At 41.3% G+C, this 27,502-nt stretch overlaps 1 protein-coding gene across 1 annotated transcript; it reads right to left on the reverse strand.

Moving 5' to 3' along the window:
• Positions 1-21,597: 21,597 nt before the first annotated feature.
• LOC117465204 (kunitz-type serine protease inhibitor kunitoxin-Phi1-like) lies at positions 21,598-23,075 on the reverse strand. The gene is made up of 4 exons (XM_071206860.1): positions 23,046-23,075; positions 22,395-22,604; positions 22,115-22,178; positions 21,598-21,934 (listed from the first exon to the last, which is right to left on the reverse strand). The coding sequence occupies exons 1-4, from the start codon at positions 23,073-23,075 to the stop codon at positions 21,726-21,728; spliced, it is 513 nt and encodes a 170-aa protein (XP_071062961.1). The 3' UTR covers positions 21,598-21,725.
• Positions 23,076-27,502: the final 4,427 nt, after the last annotated feature.

A 27,502-nucleotide genomic window follows, 5' to 3' on the forward strand; every position in this document is an offset into this window, starting at 1 on the left:
TTTAACTTCGGCGTGTTATTGCAACCTATGAGTTTACCACTTTGTTAAGTGGAGCACAGAGTAATGAAGGAAGGTTGATGCCACCATCTAGTGTACAATACAGGTATGTGGACTTTAATGCACATAGATCTAGTCAACAAAGTGATCATGCTTTAACCAGGATACCATACCATAGAACCATAGAGATGATAGGATGACATGTTATGATGAAAATGGATAAATAAGAAAAATAACTCATTCTTTACACCCTAGGGCTGCCTGTGATTCACATCATTTTGACATAGCTTGTCCTCGAGGCGAAGTCCCTCCCTTGGATGCATTGTGCCACTAATTACACGTGTTTGTCAATCTTAAAAAAAAAAGTCAATGTAAAAAAATGTCAGTTTGTCGTAAAACTGTTGAAATATAAGACTATGAAAAATACGCAACTAGAAAGACTACAAATCCCAGAGCGTAAGTGATGTCCTGATGTCATAATTGTTTTCCTCCACTAAATATAAGAGATAGCTAAGATAAGATAACTTTAACAAGATGCCTATGTGCTTTGTACCAGGTTGTAATCATACCAGCAATGGGTTTTGCTCGTTCTTTCGCTGCCCGTCTGATGAAAGGACCAGAATTGGGTCAATATTCTAGCTGGCAAAACAAGCTACTCACGAGCGAAAAATATGCTTTTACACGCGCATAAAATGAACGGACCTCCCCGTTAATTCGCGCAAATAATGGCGCAATGGCTTTCGATAGCCCTCCTGCTCGCTCGCGGGAGTTTCAGCCTCACTCGCTCGCGGAGTCTGTCTGCCCAGGCGTGAAAAGTTTCTGACACTTTGGGGCAGAGCCACTGGACTTTGATTGACAGCTGCCAGGAAGCCCCGAGTTGCCAGGTTTGATCATTGCCTGAACTACCAAGAGCTGAGGAGTGACAGCAGCAAGGTTGGACGAGATGTATTGGTGAAGTTGTCCATAAAAAACTAGTATATTCGTAAAGTGTACAGCTAATATCAATTAATTTGATATAAAACAATATATTTTTGAGTGGGCTGTATCTGTCAAACAGCTAGCCACTGTCTGCTGAAGAAAATGAATGTCCACAGTGTTAACATGTAGAAAATAAGTTAACCTCGAGGCCGTTTTATGATTACCCTGTCAGTGTGCTGTTTAGTTAGCTATTTAGCTAGCAAACATTAGCTGGATGATTCTCTGAATCGGTTGCCGATTTTAAATGAAAGGAAACAAAAAAAAAATGTTTAAAGCAATGAATTAATACACAAACAGGCTGTTTTGCATCACAATGTAAAACTAAATATATATATTTAGTAAAATGGCTGCCCCAAATGGCTTTGGGGCAGAGCCACTGGACTTTGATTGACAGCTGCCAGGAAGCCCCGAGTTGCCAGGTTTGATCATTGCCTGAACTACCAAGAGCTGAGGAGTGACAGCAGCAAGGTTGGACGAGATGTATTGGTGAAGTTGTCCATAAAAAACTAGTATATTCGTAAAGTGTACAGCTAATATCAATTAATTTGATATAAAACAATATATTTTTGAGTGGGCTGTATCTGTCAAACAGCTAGCCACTGTCTGCTGAAGAAAATGAATGTCCACAGTGTTAACATAACCTCGAGGCCACAGTGTTAACATAACCTCGAGGCCGTTTTATGATTACCCTGTCAGTGTGCTGTTTAGTTAGCTATTTAGCTAGCAAACATTAGCTGGATGATTCTCTGAATCGGTTGCCGATTTTAAATGAAAGGAAACAAAAAAAAAATGTTTAAAGCAATGAATTAATACACAAACAGGCTGTTTTGCATCACAATGTAAAACTAAATATATATATTTAGTAAAATGGCTGCCCCAAATGGCTTTGGGGCAGAGCCACTGGACTTTGATTGACAGCTGCCAGGAAGCCCCGAGTTGCCAGGTTTGATCATTGCCTGAACTACCAAGAGCTGAGGAGTGACAGCAGCAAGGTTGGACGAGATGTATTGGTGAAGTTGTCCATAAAAAACTAGTATATTCGTAAAGTGTACAGCTAATATCAATTAATTTGATATAAAACAATATATTTTTGAGTGGGCTGTATCTGTCAAACAGCTAGCCACTGTCTGCTGAAGAAAATGAATGTCCACAGTGTTAACATGTAGAAAATAAGTTAACCTCGAGGCCGTTTTATGATTACCCTGTCAGTGTGCTGTTTAGTTAGCTATTTAGCTAGCAAACATTAGCTGGATGATTCTCTGAATCGGTTGCCGATTTTAAATGAAAGGAAACAAAAAAAAAATGTTTAAAGCAATGAATTAATACACAAACAGGCTGTTTTGCATCACAATGTAAAACTAAATATATATATTTAGTTTTAAGATAATTGGTTGTCTTTGTAGTAGACAACAAACATATTTGCATGTCCTCAGGTGCATCATATAGACAGAGTATCCTGACTGGCTGCACCGCCCTCAATCGTAAGGCTTTACAGAGGGTGGTGAAGCTGCCATCCATGGAGGACCTTTACTCCCAGCGGTTCAGGAAGAAACCCTCATGATTATAAAAGACCCCCAACACCCCAGCCACAAACTGTAGTCTGCTGCCGTCTGGCAGGCTTTACCGTAGATCCGGACTAAAACCACCAGACTCAAGGACAGTTTCATCCCACAGGCAATACAACTGCTAAACACCTGAGCTGTTGAAACAATATCCACAACATTAATCTGGCTGCAATTTAGAAATTATTTATCTAATATCATATTCAATCACTTGCATATAGACTCTTATTGCACTATTCCACTATCTCACTTTTTTACTAGGGGTCTAACGCTATCCGTATTCGTCCCGTACCTTCACGGTTCGGACATCACGGTTCGGACGTCACGGTTCGGCACATGCAGTCACATGACGAATACGCCTTTTTTTTACGAGTGGGAAAAAAGTCTGTCATTCAGGGCAGTATCCATTACACTATTTATAATCCAGGGGGCGGTATTGCGCCTAAAAGCTGTTTGCCAGCCGCCCTTAAACAACAAATGAAGAACAAGAAGGAACACAACAACAAAACAAACAAAATACAAAAAGAAGAAAAGTTAGTATGACGATTTCAGATAACACACAGGAGCTAGAACAGATAGAAATCAATAAAACACAAACACAGGTATAGTTGAGCAGTAATTATAGCCATGTTTTCCAAATAGTAGAACTTTACAGCAGGTTTTAACGCACACTCATTTCATCATCCAGCCAACCACACACATGTCACATGTTTTTCCCACTGGAAGCTATGCTTGTATAGGTTTTAAACGTCCTTGTCTTATGACATCTTTAGGATTAGTTAACTAACAAAGGTTAACTGTTCCTATACCCTCAGGCCTTCTCTGAACTTCCTTCCACCCCGAAGTCAGCTCACTTAGAATGAATGCATCTATTGATAACTCAGAAGGACCATTGTCTCTCTAACTGTGTGACTCACATCATCGTATGGCTTCTTCAAATATCTGGAAACTGTAATTAAAGTACGTTATATTTGAGAAGGTCCAAGAATCCTCCTTCTATTAATTTAAGCTTTCCAGATCATACAGAAAACTCTTCCAAACAACCTACTGAGTTCTGCCCCTGAAAGCCCAAAATGACTTTCTGAAAAACACTTATCAAGGGGTAATTATTTTACTCAAGGCAGAAATCACAGGCTGTACTGTACCTTACCTACTCACAAATAGCCAAAAAACCACCTTTTGATTATAACACAAAAAGTGGAAGAAAAGACAATTGCGCTAATCTACTCTACTTAAATGGAAAATCATTTAAAAACCTCAGTATGCTTAAGAGGAAAACATAAATGTGTCCCATTTAAGTTTAACACACATCCTATATATCAGGTGACATAAAAATGAATATACCAGAAATACACTGTATTAAACTTTCTGCTATAACACGTTATTTTAATACTTCAATATCAAATGTTTACATGCAAAGGTGCTGTGTAATACACACTACAAAACATGTGCTAACCATACATCAAACATCAATGAATAGCAATCTACTTAAACATTGAAACCTCAAAATAATCGTTGATATCCTCTTAAGAATATGTACAAAAGCCAAAAATACTTACAAGCAATGCTTTCAACAACATAGTAAAGAAGGATGGATACAGATTCAAACAATGATATTTCTCCTCTCTGTCCCTTTCAACCACGACTCACATGTGGGTATCACTTCCTATGTTTTTAATGCAAGTATTTCCCATTGGCTGGTACTAACAAAAGAAGAAGAAACAAAAAGCAACAGCACCACCTGCTGGCTGGAGTACGACAGCGTCTTAGACAGCACACTCCCCGCTTGCCAAGAAAGTGGATAGCGCTTCATGGGTCAGCTGCCGGGATAAAATGCCCATAAGCATTGAGTCGAGTATACGTCTTGTCACGCCGATCATGCGCTCCCAGCTACCAGCCATGTGTGAAGCGTAGGGTTGGGTATCGTTTGAATTTCCACGATTCCGATTCCGATTCTACTTTTCGATTCCGGTACTTAACGGTTCTCAATTCCGATTCTTTGAGGGGCAGGGTAAAAAAAATGATTAAGTTCTTGTTGAGAAAGACAAGCATATCTGCCTTCTCAGGCATACCAGGAAGAAATGTTTGAACATTTTAAAGCAAAATGCTTCAATCTGGTGTACTTTAAGCAGAATGACTAGAGACTAGATCTAGGGGGTATATAAACACCCATATGAAAAAGATCGGTTTACATTTGAATAATTAAATAAGTATGTGAGCATAACCAATAACCTACCATAGCCAATAACAAATACATATTTTATGTTTGTTGTTCATTCATATCTTATTTTACTCTTTTATTTATGCATATTTTTTTATCTCTCCAGTTTAAAACAATATGTCTGGTTTACTGTCCTATAGTATCGATTGGAATGATTTCAAACCTGTTTTATCCCAATAATTATAAAGAAGTGCCTTGGAAATATGTGTTTACATATCTTGTGATCAAAACGTTTGAGACCCACTGAGATAACTTAGACTAAAGTGAACTATCTAAACCCTCAGAGTCTTTTACTTCACTGAGCTGTAGTTATCAGCCTCAGTCTGACTGGAGAGGACTCTCCCTCCACATCATTGTAGAAACATCTTCTTCTTCCATTAGAGATGCTAATAACAACAGCGCCGGTTCCAGTGCACCCTCCCTTTCTCCCTCGCTCACTCGCACTTTGGCTGTGAGCTGCGGGTGCCAGATAAGCCAACATCCCCCATTTTCATCACTTGCAGCACCCATCGTACAGGGCGAATGAAACGTGTAACCGGGGTGAAAAAGGGTGTTACATTTACTTAATTATGAATGTTGTTACATCAAGGCCGAAAATTAGGATGAGCCCCAACGGTCAAAACATTTGTTTTCCCTCCCAGAGCTGTCAGCGCAGCGCCTCCACAGATCTGGCGCCCTAGGCGAACATCTATAACGCCAGTGCAACGGGCCGGCCCTGGTCCCAAGTTACGCTGTAGGAAGTGTAGGTACATTTCCTCAGGCATCGAAAAGTGGAACCGAAATTCACATCTCTAAATGATGCTGTTGGAATCGAAATGTTGGTACCCAACCCTAGTGAAGCGTGAGGTGGGTTAAACACCCATGTGCATCCTTTTTCACTCAAGAAGTCCTGTATCGCCTGGTTGTTGCAGTGTCTTGAGTCGATACCAAGCTCTTTACATGCGCCCAGGAAGTTGGTCCCACAGTCAGACCTCAACTGTTTTACTGGGCCGTGGATGGAGATGAATCGCCGCAACGCGTTGATGAAACTGGAAGACTCCATTGACTCGATCACTTCAATGTGTATGGCTCTGACACTCATACAGCTAAAAATGCCCACCGTGTACTGTTGGCGCAGCCTCCACAAGTACGTCGAGGAGTTATCTGTCTGCATATCTGTACTCATAACGACAGTGAGGGCTGAACAGTAAAAAAGCAGATTTGTCTACATCATCAAAGTATCAGGTGGATACACACTCTTCCCTAAGAAACTAAACATGTCTCAGCCAGGAGATAATGAATCAGTCCACCCTCACGCATCAAAATCATCAAAGGGCTCCAGTAAGTCATCTGCCAGCTTGGCTGCAGTCAATGCACGGGCTAGAGCGGAGGCAGCACGAGCCAGAGCGGCCTATGCTCAAAAGGAAATCGAATTGAGAGTAAAACAAGAAGAACACAGAGTGGAAGAAACACGTCTGGAGGCTACATTGGAAGCGCTTCATCAGGAACGAGATGCAGAGGCAGCTCTCGCTGAAGCTAATGTGTACGAGGCTGTGGCAAGCGAAATAGAAGAAGACCGCATAAGCCTTCGCTTCCCACAGACATTTCACCCAAAGAAGAAGAACGCACAAGCGAGTATTTGAATGACCAATTTCTCCAAAATGAGAAATCAACTCCACATGCAGCCCAGAAGCCTAACGAGGCTCCAGCGGACCCCACATTTAACCAACTCAAGCAGGAAGCTGAAATGCCTGACCCAAGATCTCCATACACGTTGCTGCCTTGCAAGAACAACGCAAACGACAGAGCATCTCAGCTACCTAAGAGCTTTGCAGTGCATGAACAACCACAATGGTCAAGTCCTCTGATTCACCCACAAGAAACCTCAAGTATTTCTGACCTTCCCAGATTTCTAGATAGACGTGAGTTGCTCACTGGAGGTCTTACAAGGTTTAGCGACAAGCCAGGTGACTACTGGGCATGGAAATCCTCATTTGAAAATGCCATCCAAGGTCTACATCTAACAGCTAGTGAAGAGCTTGACTTGTTGACTAAGTGGTTAGGCGACAAATCCTCTCAACATGCAAAACGCCTCAGAGCAGTGCATATTAACTACCCTTCCTTCGGTTTGAACAAAGTGTGGGAGAGACTTCAAGAGTGTTATGGATATCCTGAGGCCTTAGAAAAGGCTATGTTTGATAGGCTAGAACAGTTCCCCAGAATTACCAACAAGGAGCCTCATCTGCTACGGGACCTTGGTGACCTAATGTTAGAGATTGACTCTGCTAAGAGCGAAGGACACATACCAGGATTGCTGTACCTCGACACAGCACGTGGAATCCATCCCATAGTGGATACACTTTCATTTGGCCTGCAAGAGAAATGGCTGACACACAGAACCAGATACAAACGCGATTATTCTGTGTCATTCCCTCCATTTTCGGTCTTCGCCACCTTCATTAACCTGTTAAACCCTGAGCCTGTTTTTCAGGTTTCAGGCTTGAAAATGACATTCCCAGAACAAACTAGAAAATGCATTTCCTGCAGAAAATGCGTGCGAATGTAAACTGTGAACATTTATGGCTGAATTTAGCTGAAAATGCAGAAAAAGCTGAATATGTTATTAGCTGAATGGTAGCTGCTTTTAGATACACAAATGCAGAAAAAGCTTAATATTTAAAAGAAAAGGTTTAAAAAAAGGTATAAACAACAACATGTATAGCCTTGATGTCCTGAAATAGCTGAATAATGTAATAGTTGAATGGTTTCTGCAGCTAAAAATAGACTGAAGGAGTTAAATATCAGATGTAAGTAGTAGTGAATGAATTTGTATTAAGATGAGAAAAGAAAGTAAAAAGGCTTGGGAAAGCAGCAGAATGTCACGATCTGTCTTTATGGTGTTTTGTCTTGTCTATATCTGTTTTTGGTTTTCTGTCTGCGTTGTGTTTTGTCTTGTTTAGATCTGTCTGTGGTTCCCTGTCGTTAGTTTCCCTGGTGTGTCTGATTACCCGATTGTGTTCACCTGTGGCCCCTGTGTTTTCTCCTCCCTCCTCACCTGTGTCTTGTTTGTGTGATTAGTCTTGTGTGTATTTAAGTTCTGGTTTTTCTGTCTGTCTTTGTCGGTTCGTCTTGTGTATTGGCTTGTCCTCGGTGAGTGTTCTGTTCTGTCATTGTCCTTTTTAGCCTTGAAATAAAGGAATTGCACGTTAATCTGCATTTGGGTCCTACCTGCTTCACACATCGTAACATTACGAACTGACCATTATGGACCCAGCAGACTCAGCCCATTTGATGCGACAGGCGGAATGTCTCTGGAGTACATTTTTTATACGTGGAAAGGCGCCTCATCTAGACGGGGTAGAGAGGCTGCATTGAAGGAGGCACGTCAGGAGGTTGCTCGCAAGCCCTGGCTATGGAGCTTGTTGCCCGAGTGGCTTAGGGTTTTCTCATGTAGCCCTGAGTGCCAGTTTTCATGTTCTGACCCTTTCTTGGGGTCTGGTCTGGCGTTTGGAGGTCCACGAAGTCTCCAAAAGACTCCTAAGAGACGCAAGGCCAGGGTTCCAGCCCCAGTTCCGGCTCCAGAACCGGCCTACAAGGCCATGGATCCATGCACCAGTACCGGCCCACGCAGCCATGCTTCCATTCTCCATTACCTGGCTTACACAGCCAGGGTCCAGGCTTCCGCTCCGCACCCAGCAGCAATGGTTCCGACTCCAGAACCGGTCCCCACAGCCATGGTCCCTGCTACAGAACCGGCCCACACAGCCATGGTCCCAGCCCTAGTCATGGCCCCAGCAGCAATGGCTCCGGCCCCAGCAGCCATGGTTCCGGCTTCAGTACCGGCCCCAGTAGCCATGGTCCCAACTCCAGTTTCTGCTCCAGGACTGGCTCTCCGGCCGACGCCAGCTCCCCGTGTCCTGTCGGCGTACCGGCCGACTCCAGCTCCCCGTGTCCTGTCGGCGTACCGGCCGACTCCAGCCCCCCGAGTCCTGTCGGCGTACCGGCCAACGCCAGCTCCCCGAGGCCTGTCGGCGTACCGACCGACTCCAGCACCTCGTCTCCTGCTGGCTCCCCAGCCGACGCCAGCTCCCCGAGTCTTGTCGGCGTACCGGCCGACTCTAGCACCTCGTCTCCTGCTGGCTCTCCAGCCGACGCCAGCTCCCCGTGTCCTGTCGGCGTACCGACCGACACAAGTTCCTTCTCAAGACCCATGTCAAGTCCCCTCTCGACTTCCCTCTCAAGTCCCCTCTCAAGCTACCTCTCAAGTCACCCATCAAGTCCCCTCTCTAGTCCCCTCTCGAGTCCCCTCTCAAGTTCCTACCCAAGTCCCCTCTCAAGTTTCCTCTCAGGTTCCCTTTCGAGTCTCTTCTCGAGTCTCCTCTCAAGTTCCCTCTCAAGTCTCCTCTCGAGTTCCCTCTCAGGTCTCTTCTCGAGTCTCCTCTCGAGTTCCCTCTCGAGTCTCCTCTCGAGTTCCCTCTCAAGTCACCTCTCGAGTTCCCTCTCAAGTCACCTCTCAAGGCCCCGCCGACTACTCTTCTGCCGGGGATCCTGCCTACCCTGTGTCCTGTGCCGTTGGAGGCCCCGCCGACTACTCGTCTGCCGGGGGTACTGCCAACCCTGTGTCCTGTGCCGTTGGAGGCCCCGCTGACTACTCTTCTGCCGGGGGTCCTGCCATCCCTATGTCCTGTGCCGTTGGAGGTCCCGCCATCTACTCTCCTGCCGGGGGTCCTGCCAGTCCTGTGTCCTGTGCCGTTGGAGGCCCCGCCGATAACTCTCCTGCCGGGGGTCCTGCCAATCCTATGTCCTGTGCCTTTGGAGGCCCCGCCGACTACTCTCCTGCCGGGGGTCCTGCCAACCCTGTGTCCTGTTTCGTTGGAGGCCTCGACATTACATGTCTCGCCGGGGGTCCTGCCAACTCCTTGTCCTCTTCCGTGGGGAATCTTGCCGACAACTGTCCCACCGGCTCTGGTTACTGTCCGGTTAACACCGGCTCCCCTTTTTGAACTCGGGCCGTCCGCCCGAGATCCCTTCCTGGTCCTCTGCTTTGCCCCTGGGCTGTCAGCCCAGACCCGTCCTCCGGACCCCCTCCACCCACCCTGGTGTGTGTGTGTGTGTGTGTGTGTGTGTGTGTGTGTGTGTGTGTGTGTGTGTGTGTGTGTGATGCATTGCAATAACTTCCATGTTAAAAAAAACACTTTAAAAAGCTGAATATTTTGAAAAGCTTGAAAGTTTCCCATCATGTGTTGAAAAGGCTGAATAGTTTAATATTTGAATGGTTCCTGCAGCTGAAATTAGGCTGAAGGAGTTAAATAAAGATATTAAATGTAAGTAGTAGTGATTGAATGTTTACAAACACCTGTGTGTGTAAACCCAGAGATCAAGGGTTTCCATGGTGTCTGCTCTGATTGGATGATGTCACTCACGTGTGTGGCTCCAATCTACCAACACCATGACAACTATCTGCAGCACTGAGTCCCATAAGAATGCATTGGGGATTATATCTGACAATTTTGCCACCTGTTCAAAAAGTATGGGTCTTATAAACAAATTACCAGACCGTGAGCATCAGGGAACCCCAATGAACCCCCAATGAACCCCAATGAACTGAATTTTTTTTTGGGTTTTGTGTGTAAAATGTGGAGATGGGAGCAGTTTATCTAAAGTGTACTTCTCTCTGCTCTGAAGAAATATCCGGAACAATTTAACATGGGAATCAATTGGGAGCGAGCTGGACTTGTTCTCTCTTCATGCCCTCAAGAGGCATTTTGTTTAATATTCTTTCTTATTTTTATTTTTTTTCCAACCTAGGAGAGGTTTTCCTACGTTTTTCATGAACAAATATGTCTGAGGAGTGTAGGGTTTGGGAAGTATGGCAAGTTTAAAACATTTTTGGGGGAGAATTTTAAGCACCGCTCCACTCTGTTTTGAGATCAAAGCACTCTAGACTTAACAAGCTGCTCTGTCCACTCTAATGTTAAAATCTGAAAAAGGCCTCTCTACCAAGCTCCAAACTAAGTTCAATATCTCAAAAAGTGTAAAAGATATCAAAAAGTCAATTTTGAATAGCTGAAGGTCTTGTGGTCATTTGAAAGTTTGAATGAAGTGTTTAGCTAAACGTATGTGGAAGGAGTAGCATTTGGCGCAAGGTGTAGGAAAACAGGATTTGAAGGCATCTCCCATTGACTTCAATGTTAAAAAAAAAAGTTTAAAAAGCTGAATATTTCAAAAAGTATGACATATTTTGAAATAGTAAATAGCATGTAAATAGCATCTGAATGTAAACAGCATTCACACTAATAAAGATTTGAAAAACTATAGTGGAATGATGTAAACAGCATTTGCACTAATAATAAGGGGATTAAAGATTCAAAGTACTATAGTGGAATGCTGTAAACAGCATTCGCACTAAAAAAAGTTAAAAAAGCTGAATATTTCAAAAAGTATGAAATACTTTTAAAAAGTTGAAGGTTTCCCATCAATTCCTGAACAGGCTGAATAGTTTAATATTTGAATGGCTTCTGTAGCTGAAAATAAGCTGAAGTTATGGAGAGCCAAAGTATTGGCTGAAATAATACGTTTAAGGGGAAGAATAAAGATTCAAAGTACTATAGTGGAATGCTGTAAACAGCATTCACACTAATACATATTTGAAGATGTGGAATGCTGTAAACAGCATTCACACTAATGACCATATCTTCCCTTCTAAAAGGGTTAAATTAATAATCTTTTTTCTCAATGTAATGATAAACCTGTGAGTTGGATGTAGAAAAGTCAGAATAAATATAGATGTTTTTTATTTGAAAGAAAATTCAGATTGAACATGGTAAAAAACTGTAAATTATAGTGTCTGTCCAAAATATATTTTGTACTTATAGTGAAAACTAACCTTGGATGATGGGTTAGTAGACTAAAAGCATTAGGAATCCAAAGTACAACATATAATAAGTACCCTGTATCAAGATTGATGCAAAACAAGTGATATTTGACCTTTTTAGACAGATTTAGCAAAAAAAACCCTCTTCTGGGGCCACTTGGGTGGATTTTCCATATCTCTGGCCCCCCTTGCTGGATTTTGACATGTGACATATCTTTCTAACCGTCAGAGCCAATGGAATCGAGGGGAACTCCCAGCTAGTCCTTATTTGGTAATGTGTGTGTGTTAGACTTCCGCATAGCCAAGACCGGAAGCAGCAGCCACTCTGGCTACCAATAGGCAGCTAACTTTTGCTCTGCGATTTTTACATAAAAATGGAATTATGGATTATATATGAAATATTTGTTTTATACAGAGACGTTAAAAACCTATGGATTAACCGATTCAGCTGCGTTTTTTCTCGTTTTAATGCCATTGAACACGTCTTTTGATCACATTGACAGCTACGGTAAGACGATCTCCCTAGAAGCTCCGTAAAGGTACGTGTTGTGATGTCTGTGTTTGCTTCCCCTGTCGCGAGTTCGGATCACTCAGTGATGATACTATATACCTAAATAATCTGTGGAACCTCAGCTTTAATTGGATATCTTGTATGTGTAGCTACGATAAGTAATAAGGGTACTTTTATCTTGAGTTCTGTGCCAATGTCCGTTAGCATTTTTCGCTAAGGGGTCATTTAGATGCTTCTTATGAGACTTGTGTTTTGTTTTGGTAAAAATGGTTTGTATCGTCAGTTAGCTGAGATTATTCCCGTTAATCTGGTATAACACATTAATAGGTTCTTAAATATTAAGATCCCCTGAGACACAGTGTCGTGAAAAAAAAAACAGGGTCCCTGCCGGCAGGGACCTTGGGGTTTAACAGGTTAAAGATGAGGCCAACATGAGAAATGACCCCAGTTTCATGTCTATGGTTCCACCCACCATCACAACCTTCAAAGCAGACAAGCCTCTGGAAAAACACGACAAATAAAAAATGCCTATCACAGTCCACAGGACAGAAGTGGTTAGCTCCGAACAATCGCCAAGTGCTGAAAAGACCATTACAGACCCAAGCAAATAGTGTCCCATCCACAAAAAACCTCACCCACTCAAAAAATGCAGGTTATTCCTGGGAGAAGTCTCTGCAAGAACGTAAGGCTTATCTGAGACAAAATCAGATATGTTTCCGATGCTGTGCTTCTTCCAGCCATCAAGCAAAGAACTGTAAGATGGAAATCCACTGTTCAGAATGTTAGCGTACATTTTCAACTTTCCGGGATGTCCATATATAGCTCCCTAAACGTATGTTGTAGACGACTTGAGATCACGAGCGAATGCTACCCGCAGATCCATTCTCACAGCGTTTATCAACCTTTTTCTTACTCAATATCAAGCCAGACTTATTGTTTTTACTTCTTTATTTTAATTGAATAATGTAGGACTTTTGTTCCTGTCAGTTCTGCTCATGTTTGATGCTCATGGAAGCAAGGCATTTGTTTGTGTCGACTGCCCTTAAAGGCAATGTGAGCGTCCATTCTCATTGGATAACGGAGAATTGTACACCCGGAAGTAAGTATTACCCTTACTGTCGATTGATTTTACAGTGATATCTGCACTACTCATCAACTAAAAAACACCAGATTATCCTTGTTAATTACACAACATTGATTGGTTTAAATTGTGTGCAATGCTTTTGTATTTTTCCCCTTCGATTCGGAGAAACAAATATTTTTTCGGAGTAAAGGATGGCAGAAGACACTACACTACCCAGAATCCCCAGCTATCGTTTGGACTACACCATGTGCTCTGTTTGACGTAACGTGATCTTCAATATTCTCCCTGCAGAAAAAAAAAAAATGGCCGAACTTCGTTTTATTCTCGGTGGAAAATGCCTATTTTAAAGTTGGTTTGGCCATTAAAATGCGTTTTGATGTCATTTGATGCGAGAAATATGAGTTGTTATTTCAGATTATGTGTGCAGTGGATCTACATGATCTTTAGTTTGCTAGTTATTACGAAGATTACTTCAGGAAATTGCGTCCATAGCACGTTTTCATTGTTACCAAGGTGATTGCTAGGGACGCTGCTATCGATATTATTTCTGTTATGTTGTGTAACTGTTTAATGGTGTTCTCTTTATTGCTAGTCCCTTCCCCGTCAATGTATAGTGTTGGTCCACAGCGCAAACGTATTAGTTTAACTAAATCCGCATCTAAAGATACGTTATTTTCCCCTGTGCAATTCCAGTCTCACATCTCACAGCACATCGTCATTAACAAATACCGGAAACAGACCGAAAACATTTAAAAACAATAAAATAATACTTTATTCCGAGTGTGCTTGCTTTTCTCTTTGAAAGTCATCACATAACGGCATTGTAATACACGGTTCGGCTGCATTAAATAGTACATATCTGCCGTAGTTCTGTATTTATAGAGCCCTGATGAGAAGACTTCTAGACAAACATGAGGAACTGAAAAAGTGACGTGGATCATAAATATATCAGCCATTAAACAACATCTTACATTTCTTTTCACACAATACGTCTCCTTGCAGTATCAACACTAATTCGGCTGACTTTTATATTTGATCCAATTGGTAGATAGGCTGTATTTACACCATAAAGGTGCACAGCTGATATAAAGGGACACCTAGTGGTTAAAGCATGTTATTGAATTTCATTATTTTTATTATTAGATATTAATACGATCCCTATAAAGTATATTCATTACTCGTTATTCTCTACTAATAGTTCATTAAAGACTGTATATAATGACTATTTTGCACATCCCTTTCAAGATTTCAAGATTTTCTAAGGTTTATTGACATATCATAGGCCTACACAACTGTGGTGTAGTTCTGCATTGAATGAAAAACTTGGGTCGCAGGTTCCTCAATAGTGCATTACAAGACATCTATCAATATTTCACTATGTTGAAGCACTTATTTTAACTGATATTATACATAATGTATTATACTCTTATAAGATGTATGTAGATATTTCATCTCCGGCCTTGTCAGGTATTGAACAATCAATAAATAAAGAACACAGAATTGTTGAATATAAAACACAGAATTTGTGTGATTATACTAAATGATTTACAAATAAACACCACTGCATTACAACTGTTACAACTGATGTAACGCAAATGTTCCAACTTGGGATCAATAAAGTATATCTTATCTTAAGCTGATTGATGGCTACTGCCATATTTGCAAAATGTGCTTCTGAACCTTGACAAGTGCATGTTTCAGGCTTATCAATGAATGTAATGTTATCAATTAACAACAGGGGTCACAAACATAAGACCAGCTGTTAAATAAAGCTCTTCTGACCTTAGCTGGCATGTGTGTATATATATTAATGCTGCCCATTATGGGCACAAGCAATTTTCACCCATTTATTAATTATATGTTTTAAATGTGAGTGTTTCCTATCCCCTAAACCTCCAGGGATGTACACAGTTTAATACTGGCAACTTCTTATTATGGGAAATACGAAAATGTCTTTTAAAACTACAACTCCCAGTATAGCCATAGATAGAGAACATGTTGTGAAACAGAATAGCCAGCATGTGTAGTTCTGGGGACGGGGTGGGGGACGCGGTGGACCCGTTCAAATCCAGTTTGGACAGTCTGCCGTGGTTCCATCCCATTTCAAGTGCTGTTCGAGGCTCGGCATAACCCTCGGAGCACACTCTCCAATCACAGAGCTTGAGGACTATCACGGGGTTTGTCAAACAGAGCACATGGTGTAGCCAAACGATAGCTGGGGATTCTGGGTAGTGTAGTGTCTTCTGCCATCCTTTACTCCGAAAAAATATTTGTTTCTCCGAATCGAAGGGGAAAAATACAAAAGCATTGCACACAATTTAAACCAATCAATGTTGTGTAATTAACAAGGATAATCTGGTGTTTTTTAGTCGATGAGTAGTGCAGATATCACTGTAAAATCAATCGACAGTAAGGGGAATACTTACTTCCGGGTGTACACTTCTCCGTTATCCAATGGGAATGGACGCTCACATTGCCTTTAAGGGCAGCCGACACAAACGAATGCTGTGGTTCCATGAGTGCCAAATCCGGCCGCAGAAGGGAATACATTGCAATCAGTTGAAAGCTATGTGCGTCCCTTTATGATGCTGAAGGAGCCTAGGAGCGTCACAACTGCACGCCACGGGACCCTGGCCAAACGTCACTCCTGGACGATTATGGAGTGAGAGTGTGTTGGAGGTGAGCACTAATGCTGCTTTAGTGTCAGACATTCCCAAACAGGCACAAGCTGTGAGCCAGGACACCCCGCTTTCGAGAGGTTGATTGGCATGCTGGAGAAGGTGTTGCTTCAGGCCCCTGAGTATGCTCAAGCTAATAGGAGGCAACATACTAGCAACAAGCCACCAAAGATTGAGGGCTTTATGGACATGCCTTGTTCGATATGTAATGACAGCTCTCACTCTGCTTTCATACACTGTCGAGAGAACAGACGTTGCTTCCTGTGTCACTTACCTGGCCACCCAAGACGTGACTGCCCAGAGGGGAGACGTCCTCCTCACTACAACCAGCAGGGAAACTGAATGATATGTGCAAGAGGGAGGATAGTGCAGATGATGTGAGTGAGCCTCCCACCTTGGATATGAAAGACATTGATGATTGTGAAACATTGTATGACACCTACAGCAGCATGGTGCCATCAAATAAGACAGTGATTGTACAAAGGCTGCAAAGACTCCCAGAGACTGATAGTATATTCCACACAGCTGTGACCACCAATAATGGACATGCTCTCAAAGCATTAGTGGACAGTGGATCTATGGCATGCACAATTAGTGAGGCAGCTGACATAAAACTTTCACAATCTGTCCCTAACATGGAAAGGAAATCAGCTGAAGACTTTGTCATAGTTGGTTGTGGTGGTCACTGTGAAGGAAACTTCTGTTGCAATGGAAAGTCAGGACTCAGAGAGACACGGGATGAGCAGGAGTTCTGAATGTCAAACACTGATATTTATTAAGAGTATAATACGGCCGGGGAGATCACACAGCATAGTCACACTTGCATGTGGGGCAACCTAGCAATCTCTGAAGACATAAGATAAAATACATGGTCTGTATATCCATAAGGAGTGGCCTATATTCCCGCGCTTCCATCTAATCAATACCAGACATTAGGAACAAAGACATCTCTATATGCAACTCTGCATGTAATAATAAATAATAATAATTCATTTATTTTATATAGGCGCCTTTCAAGGCTCTCAAGGTCGCCGTACAAACACATAAAAACAAGATACACAATACCTAACACCAGCATAAGAAACATAAACAAGACAATGCAGTATATAACAAATCAAATAAATAAAACAGAGGATGTGTGATGGATAACGATCAGGGTGGATATGCGAGTGTGAAGAGATATGTTTTGAGGCGTGATTTGAAAATGGGGAGAGAGTCAGTGTTGCGGATGTCAGGTGGGAGGGAGTTCCAGAGGCGGGGTGCAGAGCGGCTGAAGGCTCTAGACCATGGTGGTTAAACGGAACGGGGGTGCAGTGAGGCTGAGGGAAGCAGAAGATCTGAGTGTGCGGATGGGTGTGTTGATGTGCAGGAGGTCGGAGAGCTACAGAGGAGTGAGGTTATGGATGGCCTTAAAGGCGAGGAGCAGAATCTTAAAAACGATACGGGATTTGACGGGGAGCCAGTGAAGTTGCTGAAGAACAGGGGTGATGTGGTTAATGGAGGGGGTTCTGGTGATGATGCGGGCGGCATCCAATCCAGTGCACAGTACACACAGAGCCCGTCACCTGAGCCAAGGTCAGAGGAGGAGATGTCCCGCGTGTTGAGTGACATGGGTTTGCAGGATTTGGACCTCTCATCTTGTGAGGTCTCTCTCGAGTGGAAAGATAAGCTGATGAAAATCATTGAGCAGTATGAATCAACATTTTCGAAGCACAAAATGGACTGTGGCGAGGCAGTGGATGTTGTGCACAGAATACACCTGGTTGATGACAAGCCCTTCAGACTTCCATACAGGCTTGTTCCGCCATGCCACTATGACAAGCTACCCTCTGCAATGACTTCAGGTGGTTGAACGCAAGAACAGTAAAAGATGCACATCCATTGTACCATCAGACAGATGCCCTTGCTGCGCTTGGTGGAAATGTGTTCTTTTCCACAATGGACCTCACGTCAGGGTTCTACAATGTCGGACTGCATGAAGATGACAGAAAATATACAGCGTTCTCCTCCCCATTCGGTCTTCATGAATACACTGTAAAATATTACCATCATTTCACAATATTTAGCTGTAATATTTTACAATAAATTACTGTTTTACCACTTTACAGTCTTTACCTGTAATATTCACAATATAACACTGTAATTTAGAATGTCACAGTGAAATCAATACAGGCACAGTTAATTACTGTGAATGTACAGGATCAATGATTACCAGGATTTCACAACATGTTACTGTATTATTTCATCGTAAAATACTGTATTCAGACCATCCTCTGTGATAACACAACAAATTAAGTGATTTTCTTGCTTTTATCGCTCTTGCTTGGCTTTAAATACAAATGTCTTTCTTTGGTGCAGGTTTTACTTAAATTGAAAGGGGCACCGCTGCATGTGCCTTAAAATAAATGAGGCAACATATACATCTATGTAAAATTGAAATTGTTGTCTTGGCTTATTGTTTTCAGGTGCATCCTGGGCATTAATCCTGAGACGGGCTAGAAAGCCAAAAAGAGGCATGGCAATTTAAACCTCCATGTCTGCACATTCTTCAGAACAATTGTTGACTTTGAGTGGATGTCCGTGTAGACATGTGTTAAGTTCTCCCCTCCTTGTTTTCTGTCTCCCTGGCTCTGCCTCTGCCCAGGTGCACCTGGTCTGCTCCTGGCTCCGCCTCTGCCCAGGTGCACCTGGTCTGCCCCTGACTCCGCCTCTGCCCAGGTGTTCCAAATTCCACTCAGCCGTGTGTGTATATATAAAGAGAAGCTGGAGGAGAAGGATGTCTCACCTATCCTAATGCCGGAGACACTGTCCTTAGAACACCTCTTTGCAGATGTGTTTATGTTTAGCCTGGAGGACCTGGTAGTCCAGTTTTCGCGGCTTTATTTTGTTTCCCATAGGGTTTATATTTGATTTTTGGTTAGGCGGGGGAGTTCTGGGTCCTACGGCCCGTGGTGTGGCTGGCTCGGGTTCCCTCCTTCTGTTTGTTCCTTTTGGCCAGTCCTCCAGACCTCTTTTTGTTTCCCATTTCGCTTGTGTGAGCAAACGGCTGATTATCAATAAATGCTCGTTACCAAGTACCGGTTATTGTGTGTATTCTTTCATGTTGCGGGTCTCAGCACAAGCCACTACCGCGGATTAGAGGTTGGGGCCATAACAACATTTCCAAAACACTGTAAAATGTACTTTGCACTTCAATGGAGTAATAAAAGTTAAAATGGGCATTTTCTTTGTTGATTGAGCTGATTGAATTATGGTACAATCCCAGTCAAATTTACAATATATTATCGTATTATTTAGATTTGTATATTTACAGTAAATTACTGGCTACTCCTGCAGTACGTGAAAGTACTGCAGGAGTAGCCAGTAATTTACTGTAAATATAAGTACACATTGTAAATTCACAGTAAATTACTGGCTACTCTTGCAGTACTTTCACAGTACACATTGTAAATTCACAGTAAATTACTGGCTACTCCTGCAGTACTTTCACAATAGAAATGTAAAAGTACAGGCCCTTGTTGTAATTAATGTACAACAAAATGATGTTATTCCCCAGTAACATACTGTAATATCACAGTAATTGAAGCTGTGAAGTTACAGTTGTACCTTTACAACAATGCATTGTAATATCATGGATGTGAAATTACAATACATTGCTGTGAAGATATTCACAGTAAATTGCTGTGAACCTTACTGTGAAAGTCATGCAACAAGTTGCCAGGTAATTATTGTGAATTCACGGTGGATATTTTTACAGTGTATAAAACCTCAAGCTCGACTCATTTGTGAAATGAACGAGCAGATTGTTGATGACTCAGTGTCAACAAGTGGTTCTGTGTTTTCTATTATTGTCACGATCACAGGTACAGATCAGAACCCAATAGCACAACTCAGATACAACCAGTATATAGTAATGTTCAGTTTATTTCAGGTCAAGGACAGGCAGGGTCAAAACCAGTAAATCCGTCAGACAGGCAGGCAGGAATCAAAAACTGGGCAGGACAAAACTCGGGACTAGAGCACAACACTCACTGGAGAGCTTGGCGGAAACGACAAGACAATCTGGCAAAGGACAACTGATAATGAGGTGGTATAAATACTGTGGAGTGATGAGGGAATGAGTAACAGGTGAGGGGAAGGGCTGAGGAGACCAGGTGAGGGAAATTAGCTGATTACAAGGGCCTGGAGGAAAGCGGGATCTGAAATGACAGGAGAGTTTAGATGAGGCATCAAACAAACAATAATAAAAGTGTCTAACTTGTGACAATTATGAGAGACATATTCTTTGGTTAGACTCCTGATAGTGATTATAGATATATATATATACCATTTACTATAGAGGTGAATTTAGCACCAATATGGTATGATGTTGCACATCGAAACCTACTGATTTCAACACTACAACTATAAACGTTGAGATATTATTATTGTTGGATAAGGTACAGTTTATTTGATTACGTTATTGTTTACAGATGTGGTTAGCATGTGACAACATTCAGACTGACCGGAAACCAAACTGCTGTGAAGTATTTCCTGTATTGATTACAGCGTTTAGAAGGTGTTAAATGAAAAGTCATGAAAGAGTTAAGGAAGAGAAAAGGCGTGTTTAGATATATATTGAATGTACAATGTCTTTATCCTCTGATATGCGTAACAACGGATGTTGAGAGCCGGCCCGCAGGGAGGAGCCAGCAGAGGATATATATTCAGCACAACCTGAGGAGACGGCCTCTTTTCTTCACTACCAGAGCCAGAACCACAGCTGTATTTCTGTTCGGACTATATTCCGTTTGTGACATTACCACGCTTTTTATTAATTAAAGTACCAATTTGAACCTTCTCAGAGACTCCATTTAGTCTCCTTTTTTAAACTTCTCTCCTGAACGCTAGAAAAATCACACACAGATAACAGTACTTGTGAAGCTTTTTCAGAAGGCGGTTCGATCACCGGACGACAGAGTCGGTCTCCGTGTGCACAGACAGGGCTGCTGTTAACGTCGGTCTGTACAACGGACTTGTGCCAAAACTACGCCAACCGGCTGCGGAGGGAGACTTTCTCTCTCTCCCCCCCCCCCCCCCTTCACTGGAGAACTGCGCTAAAACAGCTGATCACAAGTTCACACACTGTGACCCCCCCCCCCCTCTGTCGACTTTCCTGAAGTACTCCCCCGTTGATAGAAATCAACACGTAATGAATTAAGACCCCACGGTTTGATGATTGATAGGTGTGTCGGTTGTCTTTCATTTTGACACGCATACAAATGTTTAAACATAAATAGGCCTACTGTATGTTAAATGGATATATCCGCCTTCTTTCATTTATCTTTACATTCCCACAACAATATACATAAATAAATGGCATATTTTGGACATAATTCGAATGGTGATTAATCATGATTAATTAATTTTTAAGCTGTGATTAATCTGATTGCAAATTGTAATCGTTTGACAGCCCTAGTTTAAACATATGAAGCCCTACTTGTGAAGGACACATTTGTTGTTTGGTTTGTTTCATGAAGCAGGACCATTCTTGACAATTTTTAAAAAATGGTCTTTTGATAGGCTGCCACACTGGTTCTTTAGAGCAATGCCAAATATGTTTATTGATTCAGGCCGTTCCCTGATTAAATAATATTTTGTAAAGCATTTTAATGCTGTTACTGATCCAGGTTAAATAAATAAAATATACTTAAAAAACAGAAAACAGCACAAGTAAAATGTTAAACTTTATTATCGTGATACAGACAGTCAAAACGCTGAGACAGATAACATTCACACAGTGTTTAACACTTGGCAGCTGCAGTCTAAATTGGTGTGTGTTTTCAAAGCAACATGGGACAATTAATCAGACCCATTTTTTGTATCATCCTCATCTTCTGCAGTGTGACAACTCTCCATACACTTTGCCTTATCTTCAAAGTTGTTCAGGTTGCCCCCACACCCGCCATAGGAGAAGATCTCACAGGTCATTGAGGAGGGGTTGTAGAAGTACCTTTCAATGATTAACAATGACTGACAAGGCCCGTGTTCTGGTGCTTTTTTACAGTCCTCTGCAGGGAGAGAGAGAACACGAAGGAGAAGACAACATTTGTTAGTACTTTAACATCAGATTCAGGATCTCTAATGTCCTACCATACAGCACTCAGTTAGCCTCACTGCACATCAAGTGTACCGGGGTAAATAAACTAATCTATTACCTATTGCATTGAACAAGGTTATATTGGGCATACTTGAAAAGGGATTGAAGTCTTCCACGTGTGCAGGATCCACAGTCGTATTCACAGGTTTCTCCACCTGTTTCCGAGCCAAAGACAGTCAGACAAGACATTTGAACACCTTTATACAAATATTCCACTAAACATTCAATTCAACATGTTTCAAGATAAGGGTAAAACACGTTCTAAATGTTTGCACAGCAGATCATTAATATAAAGAACCAACAGCCATACAATATTCCACAGAAATGTACATGTAACCAACATAATGTTTAGTAAGAGGTCAGCCAGTCACCTCATCCTCATCAACGTCTGCCTGGATGGTCCACGTGCACCCCAGCAGCAGCAGTAGCACAGCAAACACAATCGTTTTTTCTCCATAATGTCTGTCTTTATGTCCAGCTGTCTCTTCTAGAATTGATGGAAATATAGCCCCCTTCTTATTCTCCTTATTGTAAGGTTTTAGCGCTAGGATCCTGTTAGCTGTTGTGTTTTTAGTGTTTGTCTATCTGTCTTATGAGGTTAATTATTCTACTCTCTCTCTCCAGGTGTCGGCACTTCCTGTCCGTGTGGCACCTGCTAGACTGATTGTTGTTCCCGCCCCTGATTGTGTCCACCTGTGCCCCATTACCTAATGTGTATATAGTCCTTCTCTCCCTTTGTCTTGTGTTGGTTCATCTTGTGTTGTCGTTATATCTATGCCTGTTTGCCAGAGATCTGTTACATTACCCAGTAGGAGAGTAGAGCCTAGAAGTAATTATTGATGGCTTTGGTTTCTTTACAATAAAGAATATTACCAAGCAACGGAATCGAGCATCTGAGTTCTTACGAGCCCATCGTATCACTTATTTCAGCAGGCAGTGCATTGACCAATGACTACCCTGCTTAGACCAGCTTAAGATGGTTGCTGGTTTTAGCTGGTGTTAGGCTGGTTTAGTTGTTTTACCAGGCTGGACAAGCTTGCCAGGCTTGTCATGCTGGTTCAAGACCAGCCTGGCCAGCTAAACCAGCATAGAACCGCTCTGACAGCGCTGTCTACTGGGAAAAGCGCTAAAAGTCAACACTGCACAATTTCACCCAGTCTGAGAGTAAAAGCTTTCTTGAAGGTTCGTTTTGCTTTCTTACAACGTTACGTTAACATTAACTTAACCTTAATTTTGTTAGGAGGCTATTGTTACTTCCCTAGCTCTAATTGTAAAACACATCTTAACATCCATAGTAGTTGACATCCTCGTGGATTCATCTTCTTATTACAGACACATGCATTTCCTAACAATTCCAATCCAATCCAATCCAACTTTATTTATATAGCACTTTAAAAACCTTCAGACCAAAGTGCTGTACAGAGAGATAAGCTCACACAACATAATATAAATACATTTAAAATACAAGATACAAACACAAAACAAACCAGAATAAACGTAATAATTAAAACAATTGGACTACATATGCTGTAAAATGTATTATCTCTTCGATTTACACACGGCATCTATTGTACGTCTGTCCGTCCTGGGAGAGGGATCCCTCCTCTGTTGCTCTCCCTGAGGTTTCTCCCATTTGTTCCCTCTAAACTGTGGGTTTTTCTCCGGAAGTTTTTCCTTGTACGATGTGAGGGTCTAAGGACAGAGGGTGTCGTTTTTTCTCATACTGATATTCTGAACAATCTGTGCTGTTGTATTAGCTGTAAAGTGTCTCTACTGTAGGCTATTTTATTATATGTACAGCACTTTGGCTCGACCAAAAATCGTTTATAAATGTGCTATATAAATAAAACTTGATTTGATTTGATCCATCAGCAATCAATAAAACAAATCATCCAACACAAAATAGAAGAATTCTGGACCTATTCTATTTCTTTTTATACAACAACATCTATTGGGACTGCTCATTGATGTCATCAAGAAACATTGAGTCTACCTTTTGTAGTCGGTCTCTTTTTTTTTGTTATCGTTTATTCAGCAGGGACAATGCACATTAATGAACACTTAAAACAAGAAAATGCAAATAGTGTAAATATGCCGGATTTTAGCTTGGAGCTCATTTCCATCCGCATAAAACATTTAAGAACATGACAATTATACACATAGCAAAGACAAATACATGATATGCAAAAAGTGCAAAAGAGCAAGAGCAGCACAAACAAGTATTTATGACATGGTAATACAATATAGCAGCAACGACATATAAAGTGCAAGAGAAGATAAAAGAGATACATAAAGTGCAAGAGGAGAAACCCCAGTTTTAAAGTGCATTTAGCGGTGATTGCACGTCTGTTTGTTTCTCAACCATTCTTTTAGTTGACCTTTAAAACTATTGAGAGTGGGACAATCCCGTATCTCAGTTGGGAGGCTATTCCACAATGAGCTGCCTTTAATGGAGAGGACATTTTGTCCAAACGTGGTCCGTCTACGGTGGACCTCACAGTCTCCTCTGGTTTCTTAGTGCAGCGTCCTGTGTGTTTTTTGTGGATTAATTCCCCTAAGGGAGGGGGGGGGGGGCAGTCCATGTAAACATTTATAAAAAAAGCACATACTTTTAAAAGACTTACAATCGTCAAAACTCAAGAAATTGTGTTTATCAAGGATGGTACAGTGGTGGTATGAATAAGGCTTTCTGTCAAAAACCTTGATAGCTCTCTTGTACAGCTGTTCTATTGGTTTCAGGTTTGTGGCTCAAGCAAACGACCAGTTTGTAAAACAGTATTCAATGTGGGATAGAATCATACAGTGGAGGTATGACTTTGCAGCATTGACAGTTAAGAAGGGTCTGATTTGTTGTTTGTAACATTTTGCAAGTTACGTTTAACTGTAAGCAAATGTTGTTCAGCCAGTGTTGAACCTTGTCCAATGCATTAGAGAGACAAGATGAGATCATTTCAGTGTTTTTCCCGTGTATAAAGATGACCGCATCATCGGCATACATTTGCACATTCAACTCAGGACATACATTAGGCAAGTCATTAATGTACAGTGAAAAAAGTAACGGTCCAAGAATGGAACCTTGTGGATCCCCAACAGGGTTGACAAGGTAGGGCGATTTCGCACCGTTGACCAGAACACACTGTTTTCTGTTCGATAAGTAGGACTTTAGCCAATGTATAGAAACTGCAGAAAAATTGAAATAGGTCAGCTTTGTAAGGACTAAGCACTTGGTGGTCAACTGTGTCAAATGCCTTCCTGAGATCAAGGAAGACAGCACCTACATCTGGGCTCGTAGCCCATTCTAAGGGCTCTTAGATTGTTTATAATTTCTTTGTCTCTTAACATTCCTATAATATTTTGTTTTTTTATTGTTGGTATTGTTTTGCTCTTTATTGTTGTTGTGAGAATCACTTTGCAATTGTGTAAGTGCTATATAAATAGTTATACTAATATTAGTGTTGTTACCATCATTACTATTATTAAAAATGTTTTCTTTGTTTTTTTAATTTATCGCTGCAGAAAGGATCATGCCAGCCCACATCAAACACCTGATCAAGAAGTTGTGAATCTTCAGGCAGAAAAGATGAAAACACCTGTTCAAAGTTCCAGTTTCCTGTACATCGAACCATGCCTGTCTGGGACTCTGATCCACATGTCTTCAGTCAGTTCTGGACCCCATGACTCAGGACACTAGTTCTACCAAGGCTCATTAGAGGTAAGAGCGGTAGGAGAGGAGTGGAGTTATCTTTTTATTTAGGCTGCAAGTCGACAAAGGTGATCAAATGCTGATGCTAATAATGATCCGATTAATTTGATATTGATTGTCTGCCAATACCGATTCCTGATCCGATTCTTCTATTTCCCAGATGATACAGCTGCACTGTGTACATTAGCTCTATTTGTTTTTGCCATTGTAATTCACCATAAGCAATTGTTGACTGTAACGTCTATGCCAACCAACTGTAATTTGTAATGTATTTTACCATACTTTAACGGTCAAGTTCTGGCAACCACAGCAGCCCAAATGTTAACGTAAATGTCAAGTTTTCTTTTTGCAGTGTACTTATATCTGTACATTTCTTTTCAGTTTGCTTCAAGAAGTGGTTTCAACAGACAGAAATGCAGGCCAGATTGGGAAAGGCTGGACGCTACACAACGGGAAACATTATGGACATGAACACAAGGAAAAACAAAAAACACTTTCTTTGTTGCCTTTTTCTTATCATACGTGTTACTGTTTTTGTTACCATTTAAATATTGAATTATATTTATTACTTTTATTTTAAATCAAATGCACCTGTTTTAGATCATATATGTATTTGTTGATGTATAGGTTGATTCGCAGGTTGGTTGTTATTTGTATAATTATTGTATTGTTACTGTGTATTTTATTACATTAACTAGCTATTTATTGCTATTTATTCAATTAAAAATACTGTTATGAACACTTTACAATGTCTTTATTTTGGTAGATACCAGAATACATGACACAATCAATCTTTGTAATACATTTATGTTATCTGGTTTAAATAATCAAATCAAATCAAGTTTTATTTATATAGCACATTTATAAACGATTTTTGGTCGAGCCAAAGTGCTGTACATATAATAAAAATAGCCTACAGTAGAGACACTTTACAGCAAATACAACAGCACAGATTGTTCAGAATATCAGTATGAGAAAAACGACACCCTCTATCCTTAGGTAATAAATCCTTGAATAATCACCAGTATTTAAACAATGTATGCTGGTCACTTGGAATCCTGGTAAGCTTCCAGCATGGTATATTTGATTATTAAACATAAGCTGGTGATAGATGGATGCTGGTGACCAGCCCAGCATACCAGCATACTATGCTGGTCTATGCTGTTTTTTTTAGCTGGCCAGGATGGCTGGTTTAGCTGGTGGCCGGTTAAAGTGTCCAACACCCCTCTAAACCAGCCATCCTTTCCAGACTAATATCTACTGGCTGCTCAGGCTGGTCAATTGGTCTATGTGTGTTTTATATATATTCTGATATTTGAGCATTTTCACGTTTACATTATTGACTGTCAGTAGCAGCAGATGTATACAGTTGTAAAGTTTCATGTTTTATTGCAGCTACAATTAAGAACACGTTGCTTCCTGCTTCCACTCATCACACACACACACACACACGATTGAGGAAAATGTACCGTTACTCACTTTTTCACGGTTGACTTTTTTGACATTGATGTTTATTCATGCGTTTAAACATATGAAGCCCTACTTGTGAAGGACACATTTGTTGTTTGGTTTGTTTCATGAAGCAGGACCATTCTTGACCATTTTTTAAAAATGGTCTTTTGATAGGCTGCCACACTGGTTCTTTAGAGCAATGCCAAATATGTTCATTGATTCAGGCCGTTCCCTGATTAAATACTATTATGTAAAGCATTTTAATGCTGTTACTGATCCAGGTTAAATAAATAAATATACTTAAAAAACAGAAAACAGCACAAG

This window comes from Pseudochaenichthys georgianus, chromosome 19 (assembly GCF_902827115.2).
Source record: "Pseudochaenichthys georgianus chromosome 19, fPseGeo1.2, whole genome shotgun sequence".
NCBI lineage: Eukaryota > Metazoa > Chordata > Actinopteri > Perciformes > Channichthyidae > Pseudochaenichthys > Pseudochaenichthys georgianus.

Coding starts and splice junctions, on each gene's coding strand:
- LOC117465204 (XM_071206860.1), bottom strand. CDS start 23,075: ATGACAAGCCTGGCAAGCTTGTCCAGCCTG. Junction 22,605..23,045: donor TGGCAAGCTTGTCCAGCCTG/GTAAAACAACTA, acceptor TAAGACAGATAG/ACAAACACTAAAAACACAAC. Junction 21,935..22,114: donor AGACTTCAATCCCTTTTCAA/GTATGCCCAATA, acceptor CTCTCCCTGCAG/AGGACTGTAAAAAAGCACCA.